Source organism: Oryza brachyantha, chromosome 7 (assembly GCF_000231095.2).
Source record: "Oryza brachyantha chromosome 7, ObraRS2, whole genome shotgun sequence".
Lineage (NCBI taxonomy): Eukaryota > Viridiplantae > Streptophyta > Magnoliopsida > Poales > Poaceae > Oryza > Oryza brachyantha.
The window spans coordinates 6103670-6118288 of record NC_023169.2 but is presented as its reverse complement, the minus strand read 5'-3'; the positions used below and the strand labels follow the sequence as shown (position 1 = coordinate 6118288).

The window sequence follows — 14619 nt, the reverse complement described above, 5'->3', positions numbered from 1 at the left end:
TCGTATCATCTGGTTTTCACTATTATTCTGTGAGGTATCATTCCATTGTACTATGATCACGGGTAATAATGTAACCTTACTCTATGTGGGTTTTCTTATGAACCGACGTAGCCTACGCCATCACAACAAGAAACCTCTTTTGACGATGACATAAAGCTATGCTTTTCTTAAGATGAAAATAAAAATATTTGATTTTGTGATAACTACTATAAACATGAGAAATATAATTCAGATATGTGGGATGATAAACTTCGATGTAGATATTATTATAATATATATCATTTATCAGTTGACAAAACAATAAGCAGATAGAAGCTAATCAAAAGACTGAGAATAAGCGGGGACGAAGAAGTGATCCAAAATGTATAATCCCAAATATCTAGGAATTAACCCAACTCACACATTAACGCTGCTTTTGCAAATATACCCCTACCAACGGTCACATTTGCGAAATGAAAATCTCTCTTCTTCTTCTCCATCGCCTCCTCTTTCGTGAACTAGAAAGCAGGGAAAAAAAAAAGTCGATCCAGATCGCAAAGCTCGACGACGCCCCTCCGCTCACCGCCTTGGCCCGCCGCCGCCGCCGCCGCCTCACGCAGTCGCGGAGCGTCGCAGATTCCGCAGTCGGAAGGCTTAACTACCGCCGCCCCCCTCGCTTGTCGGCGCCCGACCTGATCCGGCGAGTCCGACTCCGACCAGGGGCCAGTTGCGAGCGGGGCCGACGAGATGATGTCGCCGAGGCCCTCTGCCTCCGCCTCACCGGAAGGAGGCGGCGGTGCCTCCACCTCCCGCTCGGTGCCCACGGCGAGGTGAGGTTTTCGCCTGACCCCTTCCTTTCCTGTTGCTCCCGCTCCTCCGCGTGAGATCTCGCTTCTCGTCATTTCCGTTCAGCTGGGGGGAATAGCTTAGCCGCGAAGCAAGCAGTATTCCATTGGCATTGTTTCCCCTGTAGGAAATTCATTGGAGCGAGAAAATCAGTTATATATTGGCGTTTTTGGTTCCAGTATGCCATTCCTCAGTACTTTTAGTAACTCGATTCTACACAATCCATTGATAAGTTTCTCGGTAAGATCTGCGATAGCTGATACTCCATTCCAAATGTATATAGTTAGAAAGATACAGATCATTAGGTTTTCACTGACTAATATGTAGTTCAAGTGTCGATTTATTGAATATTGTCCAGTATGTAGTAAAGAAATGGTCAATCTATGTGTTGTTAAACTGTATGTAAGCTATGTTTCTGATTCGTATTTCTTGTTAAGGTAGTTTGTTAAGCAAGGCAGTGTAGCGATGAGGAATTATAGATACTCACACTTTGTTGTGATATAGCTGAATATAAAGTTATTAACCATTTATCTATTTCAGAATGCAGCTCAATAACAGTAAGACTTAACTAATAGTCATGATGCACATTGCAGTATCAGTTGATGTAATACAAATGTTAAGTTAGCAGTATTTTGATATTTTTTATTTATATTACTGTTACCATAGGCATTATGCTTGAAATTTTGACATTTATTGCATTTTTTGTGTCACTTATTTTAGTGCCTTTTGCTATTAAAATTTGGCTATATACTTCTTTATCGGTAATTGCTTCTGATATGTGAATTAACTGGTTTCTCATCCACATTACCATACTTTGTGTTCCTTTTTTAGGCCTCTTTGAATCGTAGGATTGGAAAAACAAATGAATAGGTAAAACGAAGGATTTTGATATGAATGCAGTGCAAAATAGAGGATTGAAAAATAGGAAAAGACAAGAATGATTATTTTTTTTGGGCTGCAGGCAAAGCACAGGAATTTGAGGAGAGACCTCATGTTAAAATTCCTCCACGAGCTTAGACCTCATGTGAAAATTCCTCCAAAACTTCCATGGGATGAGACATTCCATAGGAATTTCATAGGATTCAATCCTTTGTTTGAAAGGACCAAATAGTAAAAATTCCTATAACATTAGAATCCTACAAATTCCTATGTTTTTCCTTCAAATCAATGGGGGCCTTAATAGTGGACATACTCCTTTTTTAAAATTTGCCAAATTCTATGAGAGACAAATGTCATGATATGCATTGATGAATACCCCATTCTACCATATACCATTGGCAAATCTCAATTTCATTATATACCATTCTTCTTTCTTTTGTACTATTGCCATTACAAAACTGGTAGCTGTCATTCATTAAGCTGATTGAAATGACCAATTTGCTCGTATATTACCACACAATGGATTACCTTGATACACATGTTTGAAATTGTGGACATGCAAAGTGAAGGAGCTTTTGCATGCACACAATTTTAGTTTCATAAAAAACATGCCATTGATATAAATTTCAGTTTTGAAGGTAGCTTAGTTTAAAATCTTTTGCTAATGAAGGACACTACTGGTTTATAGTGGCAATGGCATAAAGGGTACAGAATGAGCTACCTGATGTTATATATTGAATTTAGATTTGTGAACTGTGTGCGATTGGCACATGATAAACTTCCTCAAATTTCATTGATGAACGAGAGAGGTGAAATATTGCAAGACTGACAGCTGCTCAACTCTATAACTTTTTCTACCCATATCAGACATAAAACACCTGATTTCCCTAAGTATTGTGCTCATATAATATCTTAATGTTGCTTATCTTCCCCAAGATACGTGATGATATTCAGTATAATGACAAGTTTCGTTGACCAAACTATAGTGTTTTCTATTGGTCAGGTCAACACCGTTGCAAGTAATTCATATATTGGGAAACTTTGCTAGAATTTGGTCTGTGTACTCCCTATATAATTACCTGTCAAGTAGTGGGGATTCAATAGTTGGTTTCATCTTCAGTTGCCTTGTGCCTGCTTCAGTCATCTTCCTGGCTTTGCAGAAGCCTTGGAAAGGCCGGCCTCTGCCCAACTCACAGGTTCATCTGTACATTATGTTCATTGAGATTTTGTGTTGTCTACCACTAGATTCTTGCTTTTATTCATCATTTAGGTTGCATCCTTTATTTCAGGTTGTTCCAACAGTTATCAATGGTGGAATTCTTGCATTGTACTTTGTATTGTGGGGTAAAGGACTTCTTGCTTGTGGACCACTTGTGTAAGTACATTGTTTTTTTTGACACCCTATCTAAGGATGTTGGAGACAGTATATGTTGTCTGGTGCAAACCCCCTTTACTTACAATCATATAAATCATGCTGTAAGGCAAGGATGCTGATCAACTGGAAAATAAACTGCTTTAGTTTGATAGGCATCCTGTAAAACATTCTCTCCATTTTACCTTTATGCATGTGCCATAGACTTATGATTGAACAACTAAAGCATAGATTTGTATGATTTTGTTTGCTTGAGGTGGTTACACTTACATTCTCAAATGCTGTTATAAAACATGGCCGCTTATTTTAGGTATCAGGCCCTGCCTAGCGCACACTTTCCCTTTAAGCAGTATTTGTTTCCTGTAATCTTGGTACTATGCAGTAACCGACAAACCATAGATTAATCTGCTCCAATCCTTCTAATCAAATGGAATTTGGAAGGCACCCTGCTGCGAGGTGCTAGGCCGTAGGCACTATTTTGTTGCCTTTCTATCACCTTAATTCTGAGCACTTCCATGATAAAGCTTAGCTAATGCTTCATATTTAAAAATATTTTGTATCTCTCTGAGCTTAATTATACTTCTAAAAGTGCTACCCGATTTTGTTGTATGCATATCTAAGCTGCATTTGCTCATGTCTATTGGGTCTAGTGCTCTGCTGGCGGAGTACGCTGGTGCTGTTCTTGGAGTTCTGTCAGCTGCTTTATATGGAAGGAAAGTTAACATATGGAAGAAGGTAACTTGTTGATATCTATTACTTTAAATGTCTCTATTGATGGTGGCAACTGTTTTCTATAGTTTTTTTACAAACTAGCTGCTGGTATTTTCTGATATTTCATATTTGATTCAAACAAGTGATATTAGCATAGTTTATAAAAAATTTCTCTGACATTTTGTAATATATTTCCATAGCAAAGCATGGGTCTTTTGCTAGTTGTAATGAGAAATTAGTATTGTGCTTTTGTTTTTTTTTTTGCTATTTTGGTTTACTGAAACTTATCACTTGTTAGGAACGTAGGATTGATTGTACAAAGATGCACTTTGGCCTCGAGTATCATCTAATCACTGTTTGTCGTTTGGAGGTCAACTTGATAAACCCTTTTTATGATAAAAGGTTGTGTTCTTTTGGTTGATGAAAGATTATTTAATTTTTTGTAACTATTTAATAGTGTAAACAATGATATTAACTACTATAAAATTGAAAATCTACTCTACAAAGGTGGGATGATGAACTTCTATATAGAGATTTTTTACAAAAAAAATGCACTATTTAATAGTTTGTCAAGTGTGCGCGTAAAAGCCGAGGAATAATCTAGCCAAAAGAACACGACTATGGAGATGACTGAATATGTTTATATACACAAGTTCTGGTACTTTGTTTTTGGGAAATAAAAAAAGCATAGGCACAGTGAGTCACCTACTCGGCATTTTAAGGTTGTGTTTGGTACCATGAACAACGCCTCGGCTTGCATCAGCATGTGCAGGGTCCAAATGTTTGGTTGCCTAGCCAAATGGAGTCTGCCCCGACTGATGCGAAAACGAGGTGCACACCTGGCTCAGCAGAAATCAATCTCAATTTAGTTCCGTTGAAGCTGACCAGTGCATGTGTGCATTTGCTCATACGGACTTAATTGGACGGGCTTCTTTTGAGGCAATCGGTGGCAATTTGAAGAGGTCAATTAAACCAAACTTCTCCATAGGTTCTGGCTAAGCAGATGGGAGTAAACAAATATAGCAACATTACTCATCCAAAACCACCTCACCTTAGTCAGGTTGGCCGAAGAGACGACCAACCACATCTTATAAGAAACAGGCTCATCTGAGCCAGGTCCAATAGTACAAGCCAGGCTAGATCCAGTACTGGAAATCAAACACACCCTAAATTCAGCACGAAGCTGATAACAGTAGTGTATATTATCCTATTTATTCTGGTTAAAAGATATTACTTCAATGTTTAAAATGTATAGTGCATTTATAAAGTTGATCCAAATGACATAAAGCACAAATGAGCTTGCAGACATGCATTCACGATTATGGGACTGAATATTCAGATGAATATTTTTCTTCATCGTTTCTTTTCAGGAAAGCTACCTGTTTAAATCTTGTCTGTGCAAGTGTCTATTATGGATAATTAATTCTCGTTTATGATTGTGTGTGCAACTCTTGAATCTGTTATGTGTTTTCCTAATTTCTCAAAACATGCTCCTATACTGATAAAAAAATAAAGCAGGAAATCAGCAACCAATAAGTTCATTTTATTATTCTTAACATCTGTCTTTCCTGGCTTTGTAGATTGCTGGACTTGCTGCTATGCTGTTAGCATACTATCTCTTAGCAAATGGATGGGCTACAAGAACACATTCACCACTATGTATCCTTCAAAGAGTTCTGATTCTGAAATAACACACTGCAAAATTCTAGCTTTTTTGTCAATTAAGACTCCCTTCCAAATTTTTACACAGCATCTCTTCGTATGAAGTCATGTAACTGGTGTGAGAATCCCTGACTTTGTATAGATAGCTTTGGAAGTGAATCACTGGAGAAGGGAACACAAGTTATTGGAATGAAAGAAATGGTAGTTCCACTTACGGCTGGAATTTTATCTGCTTTGAGGAGAGTATTAGCTCGGCGGGTATCCCTTAAGGTACTCGCAGTTTCATTAATTGTATCAGTACTGATTAAGTTCTGATTATTTTCCTTAAGAAATACTACTCTAAGTTACAGGTAATACCCACACAATATAATCATTCTGCAGACTAATTAGTATGTGACAGGACAGATCATTATAAGCAGAGAGTATAGAGCATTGTGAAAAATGAAAATTGATGCAACTTGTACTAAGTCAACATACACGCGTCCAATTGCTTTGAATCCTTGTCATAGTACTCATGAGGGAGCTGATATGCATTTTGTTTCCAATGCTTAAAGTTAACCTACTAACTATGTTGATGATATCCTTGAATTTGAAGTATGGAAGATTGAATAATTTGGACCAACTGTTTCTCAATATCAGAATTTACAATTTGATTATAATTAAAGAGTTAAAGTATGCGAGCTTATTTTGAATCCTAAATCAGAATATCAAAGAAATTTGTATGAGAAGTTAACGAATCTCTTATGAATAGCTCTGAAATTTTTGTGTCTATTATGACTATTCCATGTGATCCCTGACCATGTGCTGACTCCAGCTGCCTGGGATATATATACCATTGCTATCCTCAATTTATGCTGAGAAGTGCTCTGTTGAATTGACAATTGCTGTCATTTTATTATTCTGCAGAATCAACTTAAAAGGCGACTTCATGCAATTAATATTGCTTCGGCTACATGTTTTCTTTTTCCTTTTGCGATGTGGGATACAATCCTGGTGAGTATACCTTGTCTATTGTCTAGTGTGTTGTTATGGGTTAGGGTTCATAGGAGGTAAACACCGCCGGGAGGATAGCCGGGTGGCGACGGCTGCTAGGGATGAGAGAGGGACTTAGATTAGGGAAGACTAACTCTGATTTATTGCTTGATTAGAATAACGATACAATCCCATCCTTATATAGATGGTGAGACTTAATCCCTAGGTAACTAACTTGATCTAATCTAACTTTATCTCCTAATCCTATCCTATCTCCGGTGCTACAGTACCGCATGTATTGTTCATCCGCCCTGGGGGTTGGGCCCATGGGCCTCGATCCCTCGGCCCCTACCTATGACACTGCATCCCTCCTTTCGAGCAGCTCGCCGTCGAGCTGCAGTACTACTAGATTGGCTCATACGACTCTCTAAATAAAACCTAACATAACTTAAGCCTTTTACATTTCGGCTGGTGACACAATTATAACTAAAAAACCAGGCCCAAAAATTGGGTGTTGGCGCCAGCCCACTTCTTTGTGGAAGCCGAAATCGCCGTCTTCGCCTCCGATGACCCCAGCAGCGGCGACCCCAGTGCCATAGCCAACCACATGGGCGAGGGCTACCCAACAATGGCCCCCGCTCCTGCCAGCAAGGATCCCTCGGCTGTCTTGCTTCAGGGAAGGGTGCCCTAGAGGAAGCAGGTGAAGCTGCCCTCGGCCGCGCACCACGTCACGTGCCGTGGCTTGCTCTGCACGCTGACGACCTGCCTGAATTACGCCTCTTAAATACATGTTGTCATGGGCGCATGGATGATGGCACAACACAATAGCCTCCATTGGGGAGGGCTGAGAGGATGGTGCCGCGGCCAGCGACGACATTGCCGTGCCCACCACCCGTCTGCAGATTGCACTTCTCTTCCTCCTCAATTGGTGCATGCTTCGTCCTCATTGAGGCTGCAAGTACCGCCAGGTCGGCTTGCATCCTTTTGAGGAGCCGGATGGACATGTCTCTGGGATCTTCGATCATATCTTCAACAACCATGCTCTGATACCAAGTTGTTATGGGCGCCCTTCACTGTGGAATGTGACGCATCAGGATCCGGTATAGGCGCTGTGCCACATCAAGGGTCTGGACTGCTCGCGTTCTTTAGTCGTGCACTTGCGCCACGGCACGTGGGCCTCGCCGCGTATGAATGGGAACTCATCGGGCTTGTCCAGGCAGTCCGACATTGGCATGCCTACCTTTGGGGCCACACATTCGTCATCCGCACGGACCATTACAGTCTCAAATTCCTCCTCGACCAACGCCTCTCCACAATTCCTCAGCATCGATGGGTGAGCAAGCTCATGAGGTTTGATTTCACTGTGGAATACACCGCCCAGGACACACCATTGTCGTGGCAGATGCACTTTCCCGACGCACAGAAGAAGCCACGCTATGGGCTATCTCAGGACCCTCTTTCGACACCTTCGCGGATATCCGTCGGGAACATGCCTCCAACCCCAACCTCGTCAAACTTGCAGCAGACATCTCCGCCGGGACAGCCGGTCCACAGTGGTCGCATCGAGACGGAGTCATCCTACGTGACAACTGCACATACGTCATGGCGTCTTCCCCGTCTTTACCGCTACTGCTCGCCCACACCCATGTCGGACATGAAGGAGTTGAACGCACGCTACAACGACTACGGGCTGACTTCTTTGTACCACGCGCCAAGTCCGTGGTCCGGGATTTCGTGCGCGCCTGCTCGGTCTGCTAGAAGAATAAGACCGAACACCTTCATCGAGGGGCTCCCGCGCATCCATGGGAAGTCCGTCATCCTCACCGTCGTCGACCGACTGTCCAAATACGCGCACTTCATCCCCCTCGGGCACCCATACATGGCCACAACGGTGGCGTAGGTTTTCTTCAATGAGGTTGTTCGACTGCACGACATCCCTAGCTCGATCGTCAGTGATCGTGACCCAGTGTTCACGAGTACCTTTGGGTCATAACTTTTCCGCCTCTCCTGTGTGAAGCTCAACCTCAGCTCGGCGTTCCACCCTTAGAGCGATGGTCAGTCCGAGGCAGCCAATCGCGTGATTGGTATGTACCTTCGCTGCTTGACGGGTGATCAGCCACGCCATTGGTTGCGCTGGTTGCCATGGGCTGAATACTGTTTCAACACTGCCTTCCAGACTTCTCTCCGTACAACACATTCCAAGTGGTTTATGGGCGCGGTCCTCCCTCGCTCCGAACCTACGATTGAGGTTCGACACGTGTTCGCGTGGTAGACCAGGCTCTTGTGGAACGGGATGACTTCTTGGCTGAAATTCGGGAACGTCTGCTACAGGCCCAGGACCATTCCAAGTTGTTCTACGATGGCAAACATCGCGACGTCAAGTATCAAATCGGAGACTGGGTTTGGGTGCGTCTTCACCGCCAAGCTGCGTCACTTCCTGGATTCCGCACTGGCAAGCTTGCACCACGTTTTTATGGGCCCTACGAGATTATTGCTCGGGTAGGCGACGTGGCTTATCGTTTACAGCTTCCAGCATCTGCCCGCATCCATGATGTTTTCCATGTGGGTCTCCTCAAACCTTACCGTGGGACACCACCAGAACAGCCACCGGCATTGCCTCCCCTTTCCAACGGACGGGTGTTGCCAGTACCGGCGAAGGCAGTCTGTGGACGTCTCGCTCGTGGTGAACATCAAGTCTTAATTCAGTGGGAGGGATTAGCTGCCGCGGATGCGTCATGGGAGAATGTTGACGATTTCCGTCACCGTTATCCGGAATTTCAGCTCGAGGACGAGCTGTTTCCGAAGGAGGGGAGAGATGTCATGGTCGGCCTCTACTACCGCCGCCGGCGTCCGAACCAGGGAGGAGACTCCATATCTGTGCCGGCCATTGAGGAGTCCAGATTGGATCGGCAGCAGCAGCAAGAGATCGGCGGCAGCAAATAGGCAACGGCAGCATAAATCAGCAGCAGCAAACAGGCGTCCATATAGGAGTTAGATTCGGATTAATACATAGCAGATAGATAGGAGTTTGATTAGCATAAAGAATAGGAGTTTGATTAGCATATAGATTAGTCATTGTCAAGCCTATATATAGGCCATCAAATCAAGGAATAAAGTAAGCAATTAGTTCATCTAAATTCTCATCTACGTTCTGCCTCTTCTTGCTGCACGTGCAGCCTCCTCACCCCTGTTCCTTCTCCTTGTCGCCACGGGACGGCACGGGCAGGGGCTTCCAAAGCCTCGTCCTTCTGTCCAGCACTCATATTTCCTACGTTCGCAAGCCGGCACCCATAACAGTGTAATATATGTTTGCTGTGAAGATTGGCATCTTTATTTTTTTGATATATAGTGATTGTTGTTCTGTTGATTGCAGGGCTCGGCATCTGACAGCATAGTTAAACTGCAGTTTCCAAGCTGGACATACTTGAGTACCGTTTTGTTCGGAATGGTGCTTATATTCTATGTTGACAATATTGCTGAGGAAAAGTAAGATATTTCTTACAGAAAGGACATGCCGACTTTTTTGATTAAAACGAAAATAAAAAAAATCAAACCCGTCAATTGTCTTGTGTTGATGTAATTGACCATGCTTAATTTTTGTTTATCACTCATCTAACTCAATTAGAATATGAGCATATTATTAACTTGGACTTGATATCTCTTAAATTACATGTCCTTGAGTCTGTGAAAGCTGACCATGTGCACTTGAACTTGGACTTGATATCTCTTAAATTACATGAACTTGGCCATGCTTCATGTGTTCCACATGAAATATGTTATTTTTCCTTGAGTCTCTGAAGTTTCGTATCATTCTTATTAAACCAAAAGTGCGAACAGCTTGTTTAGTTAACTCCCATTTTGTTCATGATATAATGTCTCTAATTTTTTATTATTATTTTCTATTCACCGTGGCAGATTGCACCTGGTCTTCTCTTCTCCGAGACACTTAACGGTTTCAACAGGCTGCATCATTGTTTTGGAGATACTGTACAAAATGGATTTCTCGCTTTTGGGCTTTCTGCTTTGTTCAGTGATTTTAGGATTTGGTGAGTTTTGGGTTCTCATCCTTTCCATATTCAATTATTTGTATGCGATATGTAAATCCTCACAAACTATACTGTATCAGTTTTACAGCATTTAGTTGTTCGTAATCCAAATATATATTTCTTTTACTGGTAGCTGCCTCAGAAATTTGATGATACACAACATAATTTTGTTTCAGGTCAAATTGCCTAATTGTAAATGTTCTTTTGTAGGCATTTTTGAAGCAACATCCTTGGAGCGCTCGAAGAAGAGTCCTTTGGAGGCACATGAACTATCAAATGGGTCGTTCCACAACCAGTTGCCAATTTCAGCACTTCCAAGCTAAAAATATTAAATATGGGTAAGTTGCACCAAAAAAGGATTAGGATATGAAACTGCTCCCTCCATCCCAAAATTTATCTACTTCTAGGATTCAAATTTTGTCACAGAATTTCTCCACGGACTTCCTCATCTCAACCAATCACCTCTCCTTATTCTTTGTGAAAAAACCCAGAGTGCTTATACAGTAATACTAAGATCAGAGGCTTCAACAAATTTGAGTTGATTGCTCTGCTTGTTTGGAATTAAATAGTATCCACTTCCATATGATGGATTCCATCATGGGAAAAGAACACAAGCGTTGACTGTTGTAGTAAAACTTGAAGTTTTATGTATCCAATCCAGTCTATCTACTCATTTCATTAACACTACTAACTTGTCTTATTCTACAGCTATAACATGCGGAAACTCATACTGTTGCATAGCTCAAACTTGTGGTTTCCATTCTTTTTTTCGAGGCATCAACCACAGATAGCTTTGGGTGTTCTGACCTGCAAATTTTGCTTGCGATACTCCATTGACACTAGTAATTGTGCTGTTCGGCCTTTCAACACCCTGTAGATGTATATTCATATTTGTAATGCAGTTCACTCTCTTACCCCTTGTCCATCTTCTTCCTCTGATTACCTGCAATCTCTCTGTTGGTCCTCATTTCCTTTTTTCGGCTAATGATGGATTTGTAACCAATGTTGTAATGAACATGCTTACCCCTACTTGTGTGTACGGGTTCCAACTCGATTGTGTAGTGATTTAGTAAAGCAGTCAGCATGGCGTTCCGTTTCCACAGGTTTAGGGCCTGCAGGAATGTTGGAGGAAAGCTATGTTATGTTCATGCAAAAAAATATTGCTTCCCGGAATTCTGGATGCTTACCCTTTTCTACCTGGATTGTCAAGCACGAGGGACAGCATGCTTAGATCGCGATCTCGGAATGCCTGGCCGTAAGAGAGTTCTGTCCATTCCCAACCAAGGTGGCCTTCTTTTACGGGTCTGGATTGTCTGAAGTAATGCAGATCATGCGAGGAGTATAGAAAAAAAAAAACGCCATGAACAGAGCTAAAATACTGTAGCCACAGTAATTTTTGGGTGCTGTATCAAATACTCTACATTACTGTAGCAGTCGATCTGGTCTGTCTGTTCTAATCCAACGGCAAAAAATTGTCCAAATTCTGATGACTGTAGCCCTCTGCAGTAGCAGGATCCAGATTGTTCTTTTACTATTCGTTTGCAAGAATCCAGGGCATGTTTGGTTGTCACCCTGAGTTGCATGCCTGAGAAAAAAATGGCGCCTAAAGGTGGCCTGAGTTCTATGCTGGTTGCGTCGAGCACCGCCATGACAGGATGTATTACCGGTCTGCAATAACGGAAAGAACGGGATGTGAAATGAACATTAGCTTATGCTTACTAGTATGGTCTATTAGTCTCATGGACTGCTCCAGATTGTTATACTGTTGCACGTGTTATTTCTCCCGGCGAACAGCGACATCTCCATGCACTTCTACTTCCTTAGCTTCTTGCACCGTCCAGTTTAATTTTGAGGAAGGCTAGTGCATGATATGCTGTTGTCATGTGGGGACACACCTATGTGCGGTAGCGCCGAGCTTGCGACGTTAGGAGAGCTGTAGCCCAGGCTTCCGTAGCAGAGAAAGGTAGGGCCGAGGATAGGAGTTAGCCTTGATTTTAGGAGTTTCTAGTATAGTTATTTCCAAATTAGTAGTTTACAAGTTTAGTAGTTTCTAAGTTTAGTGGTTTTCAAGTTTATGGCCAACAGCCTATTTATCTTGTACTTCGCATAACAATTGAATGAAGCAAGGAACGAGAAAACCTCGCGAAGACAACCGACCGAGGCTAACCGAGGCTATGAGTTGTGTAGCCGAGGGCCGGCTACCTGAGGACTTGACGCCCTTGACAGCCGTCTAAACAACGTGATAAATTATTCAAAGGGCTACCTGAATCATTAACAATTCATCCAACAATTTATATCTTTTTTAAAGGATAATAGGCTAAAACTCTGAAGCAGACTCCACCGGGCATGCCCATGAAGAGACCACCCATTTTCTAAATGGACATGCCCTCTTATCTCTTTGCATGGGGCCAAGAATAGACTAACCACACTTGGCTACATACTCTCACTATATGCAAGTGAACTAACATGCGCAAGATCATGCACATTCTCACGTCATAGACCCCTCTCGACACTTGTCTAGCAATCCGACCTTACTACCAAAAACTAAGTAAAACATTCTTTAACTTCATTATAGCTTTGCCTTGTGTCATCCAAATCAGAGTAGATGTTTAAGCTAAGATCAATAGTTATGACCATTCAGTTGAACCATCTTTTTTGTTGGGTCTTGACAACCATCGATCTGTGATATTATCCATTAGTCTCATCATAATAGGACCTATTCATTTAGACAACTAGAAGAAAAATGTCTCTACTACTTTAAAAGGGGAGTCATCCTCCTCTCTCCCCTCCACATGTGTTGTGCGGCCCTGCCAAAAAAGGAAATGACGACGAAAAACAATCACCATAGGAAACAAACCAGAAATTGAAGTAGTCACCGGTAAAAAAAATAGGGAGCTGCTATTCTACAGTACCCCACTCGTATGAGATGATATCTGGAACATACTATATTTGGTACCTCATTGCTATCAAATATGATACCTCATTAGTATCAACTAATACTTTTTGGTATTAGACATGATACCTCATTAATATCAACTGATATTTTTTTCGTATCACGTATGATACCTCATTGGTATTGATATCATATTGGGTATCCATTAATACCAGATGATACATATTGGTACTAGATCGATACATATTACACCTAGTTGATACTAGTTGGTATCATGATATTTCTAAACATGATTAGTTATGTAATATAATCAGCACCATCTCTTGCATGTTGTGATGTTAGCTAACCACTATGTAAGTAAGATGTATAACTAGCTTGCACCATTGATAAGTGGGAGACAAGCACTTGGTGGCCAAGGTATATTACCGATGAAGAATATACGTTGGTTGTACAGAAACAAACTCTACTCCGACCATTGAACAGACTGAAGCAGTAGCCATGAGAAGAAGTAGCGGCTCAAGCAAATAAAGGGATGAGAAGGATAAAAAAATGTGCCAATCATCGATTGTACTAGAGCTAGCTAGTTGTGGCGTCAATCATACGATTGATTAGCGTAGTAAATAGTTTTTTATGTCTTGCACATACACTGGTGCCTATGTGTCGCACGTGCGGGTGTACCGTCATAGCGATAGGAGGGTACCCTGTCATCTAGCTTTTCCCAAAAGAGCAATTTTACAGTTCAACAAAAAAAATAACTCGAGGTATCAGTACCTCGTGGTATCAAATCGTTAGATCTAGCAGCGTACATCCTACTTAGCTAAATTCAATAGTAAGAAATAATTTGGTACCTTGAGGTACCGGTACCTTGAGTTATTTTTTATTGGACACAAAAAGAGTAACGATAAAAAGAAAATTCCAAAATCAGCCTACCCTCCAGCTCGCGCGGAGGTGCCAGACACCGCTGGGGTTCCAACAGCGCACGCATCGGCTGCTGAGGAAGGGGCTGCAGACCTCTGCCGCAGCCGAAGACCACTGTGGTGCCGGAGGCGGAGATGCCGTACGTGGTTGCAGGAGCACGCGCGGCTGTGGGTGCCCACCGGGAGCAGGTCACATGGATCTGTGCGCGTACATGCTGTATTGGAATTGGGTATTTAAAATGGTAAGGTATGAAAAATTATATCTAAAATCTTAATAATTGGCTTATATATATATATGGCATCAAACATTTAGTGGTCCTACACAAAATATCAAAATTGAGT

General features: G+C 42.0%; 1 protein-coding gene across 2 annotated transcripts; it reads left to right on the top strand.

Annotated features, from left to right (window-relative positions):
• The first annotated feature begins 452 nt into the window (after positions 1–452).
• Positions 453–12212, top strand: LOC102706025 (zinc transporter 5). 2 transcript variants are annotated; one of them, XM_015838978.2, is made up of 11 exons: positions 453–809; positions 2691–2900; positions 2994–3079; positions 3727–3811; positions 5368–5446; positions 5592–5719; positions 6356–6442; positions 9795–9907; positions 10337–10467; positions 10678–10805; positions 11176–12212. In XM_015838978.2, the coding sequence occupies exons 1-10, from the start codon at positions 453–455 to the stop codon at positions 10788–10790; spliced, it is 1389 nt and encodes a 462-aa protein (XP_015694464.2). In that variant the 3' UTR covers positions 10791–10805; positions 11176–12212. The 2 variants fall into 2 exon arrangements, with proteins under 2 accessions (XP_015694464.2, XP_015694465.1); XM_015838979.2 differs by having other exon boundaries at positions 642–809; positions 2708–2900; positions 11176–12208.
• The last annotated feature ends 2407 nt before the right edge of the window (positions 12213–14619 follow it).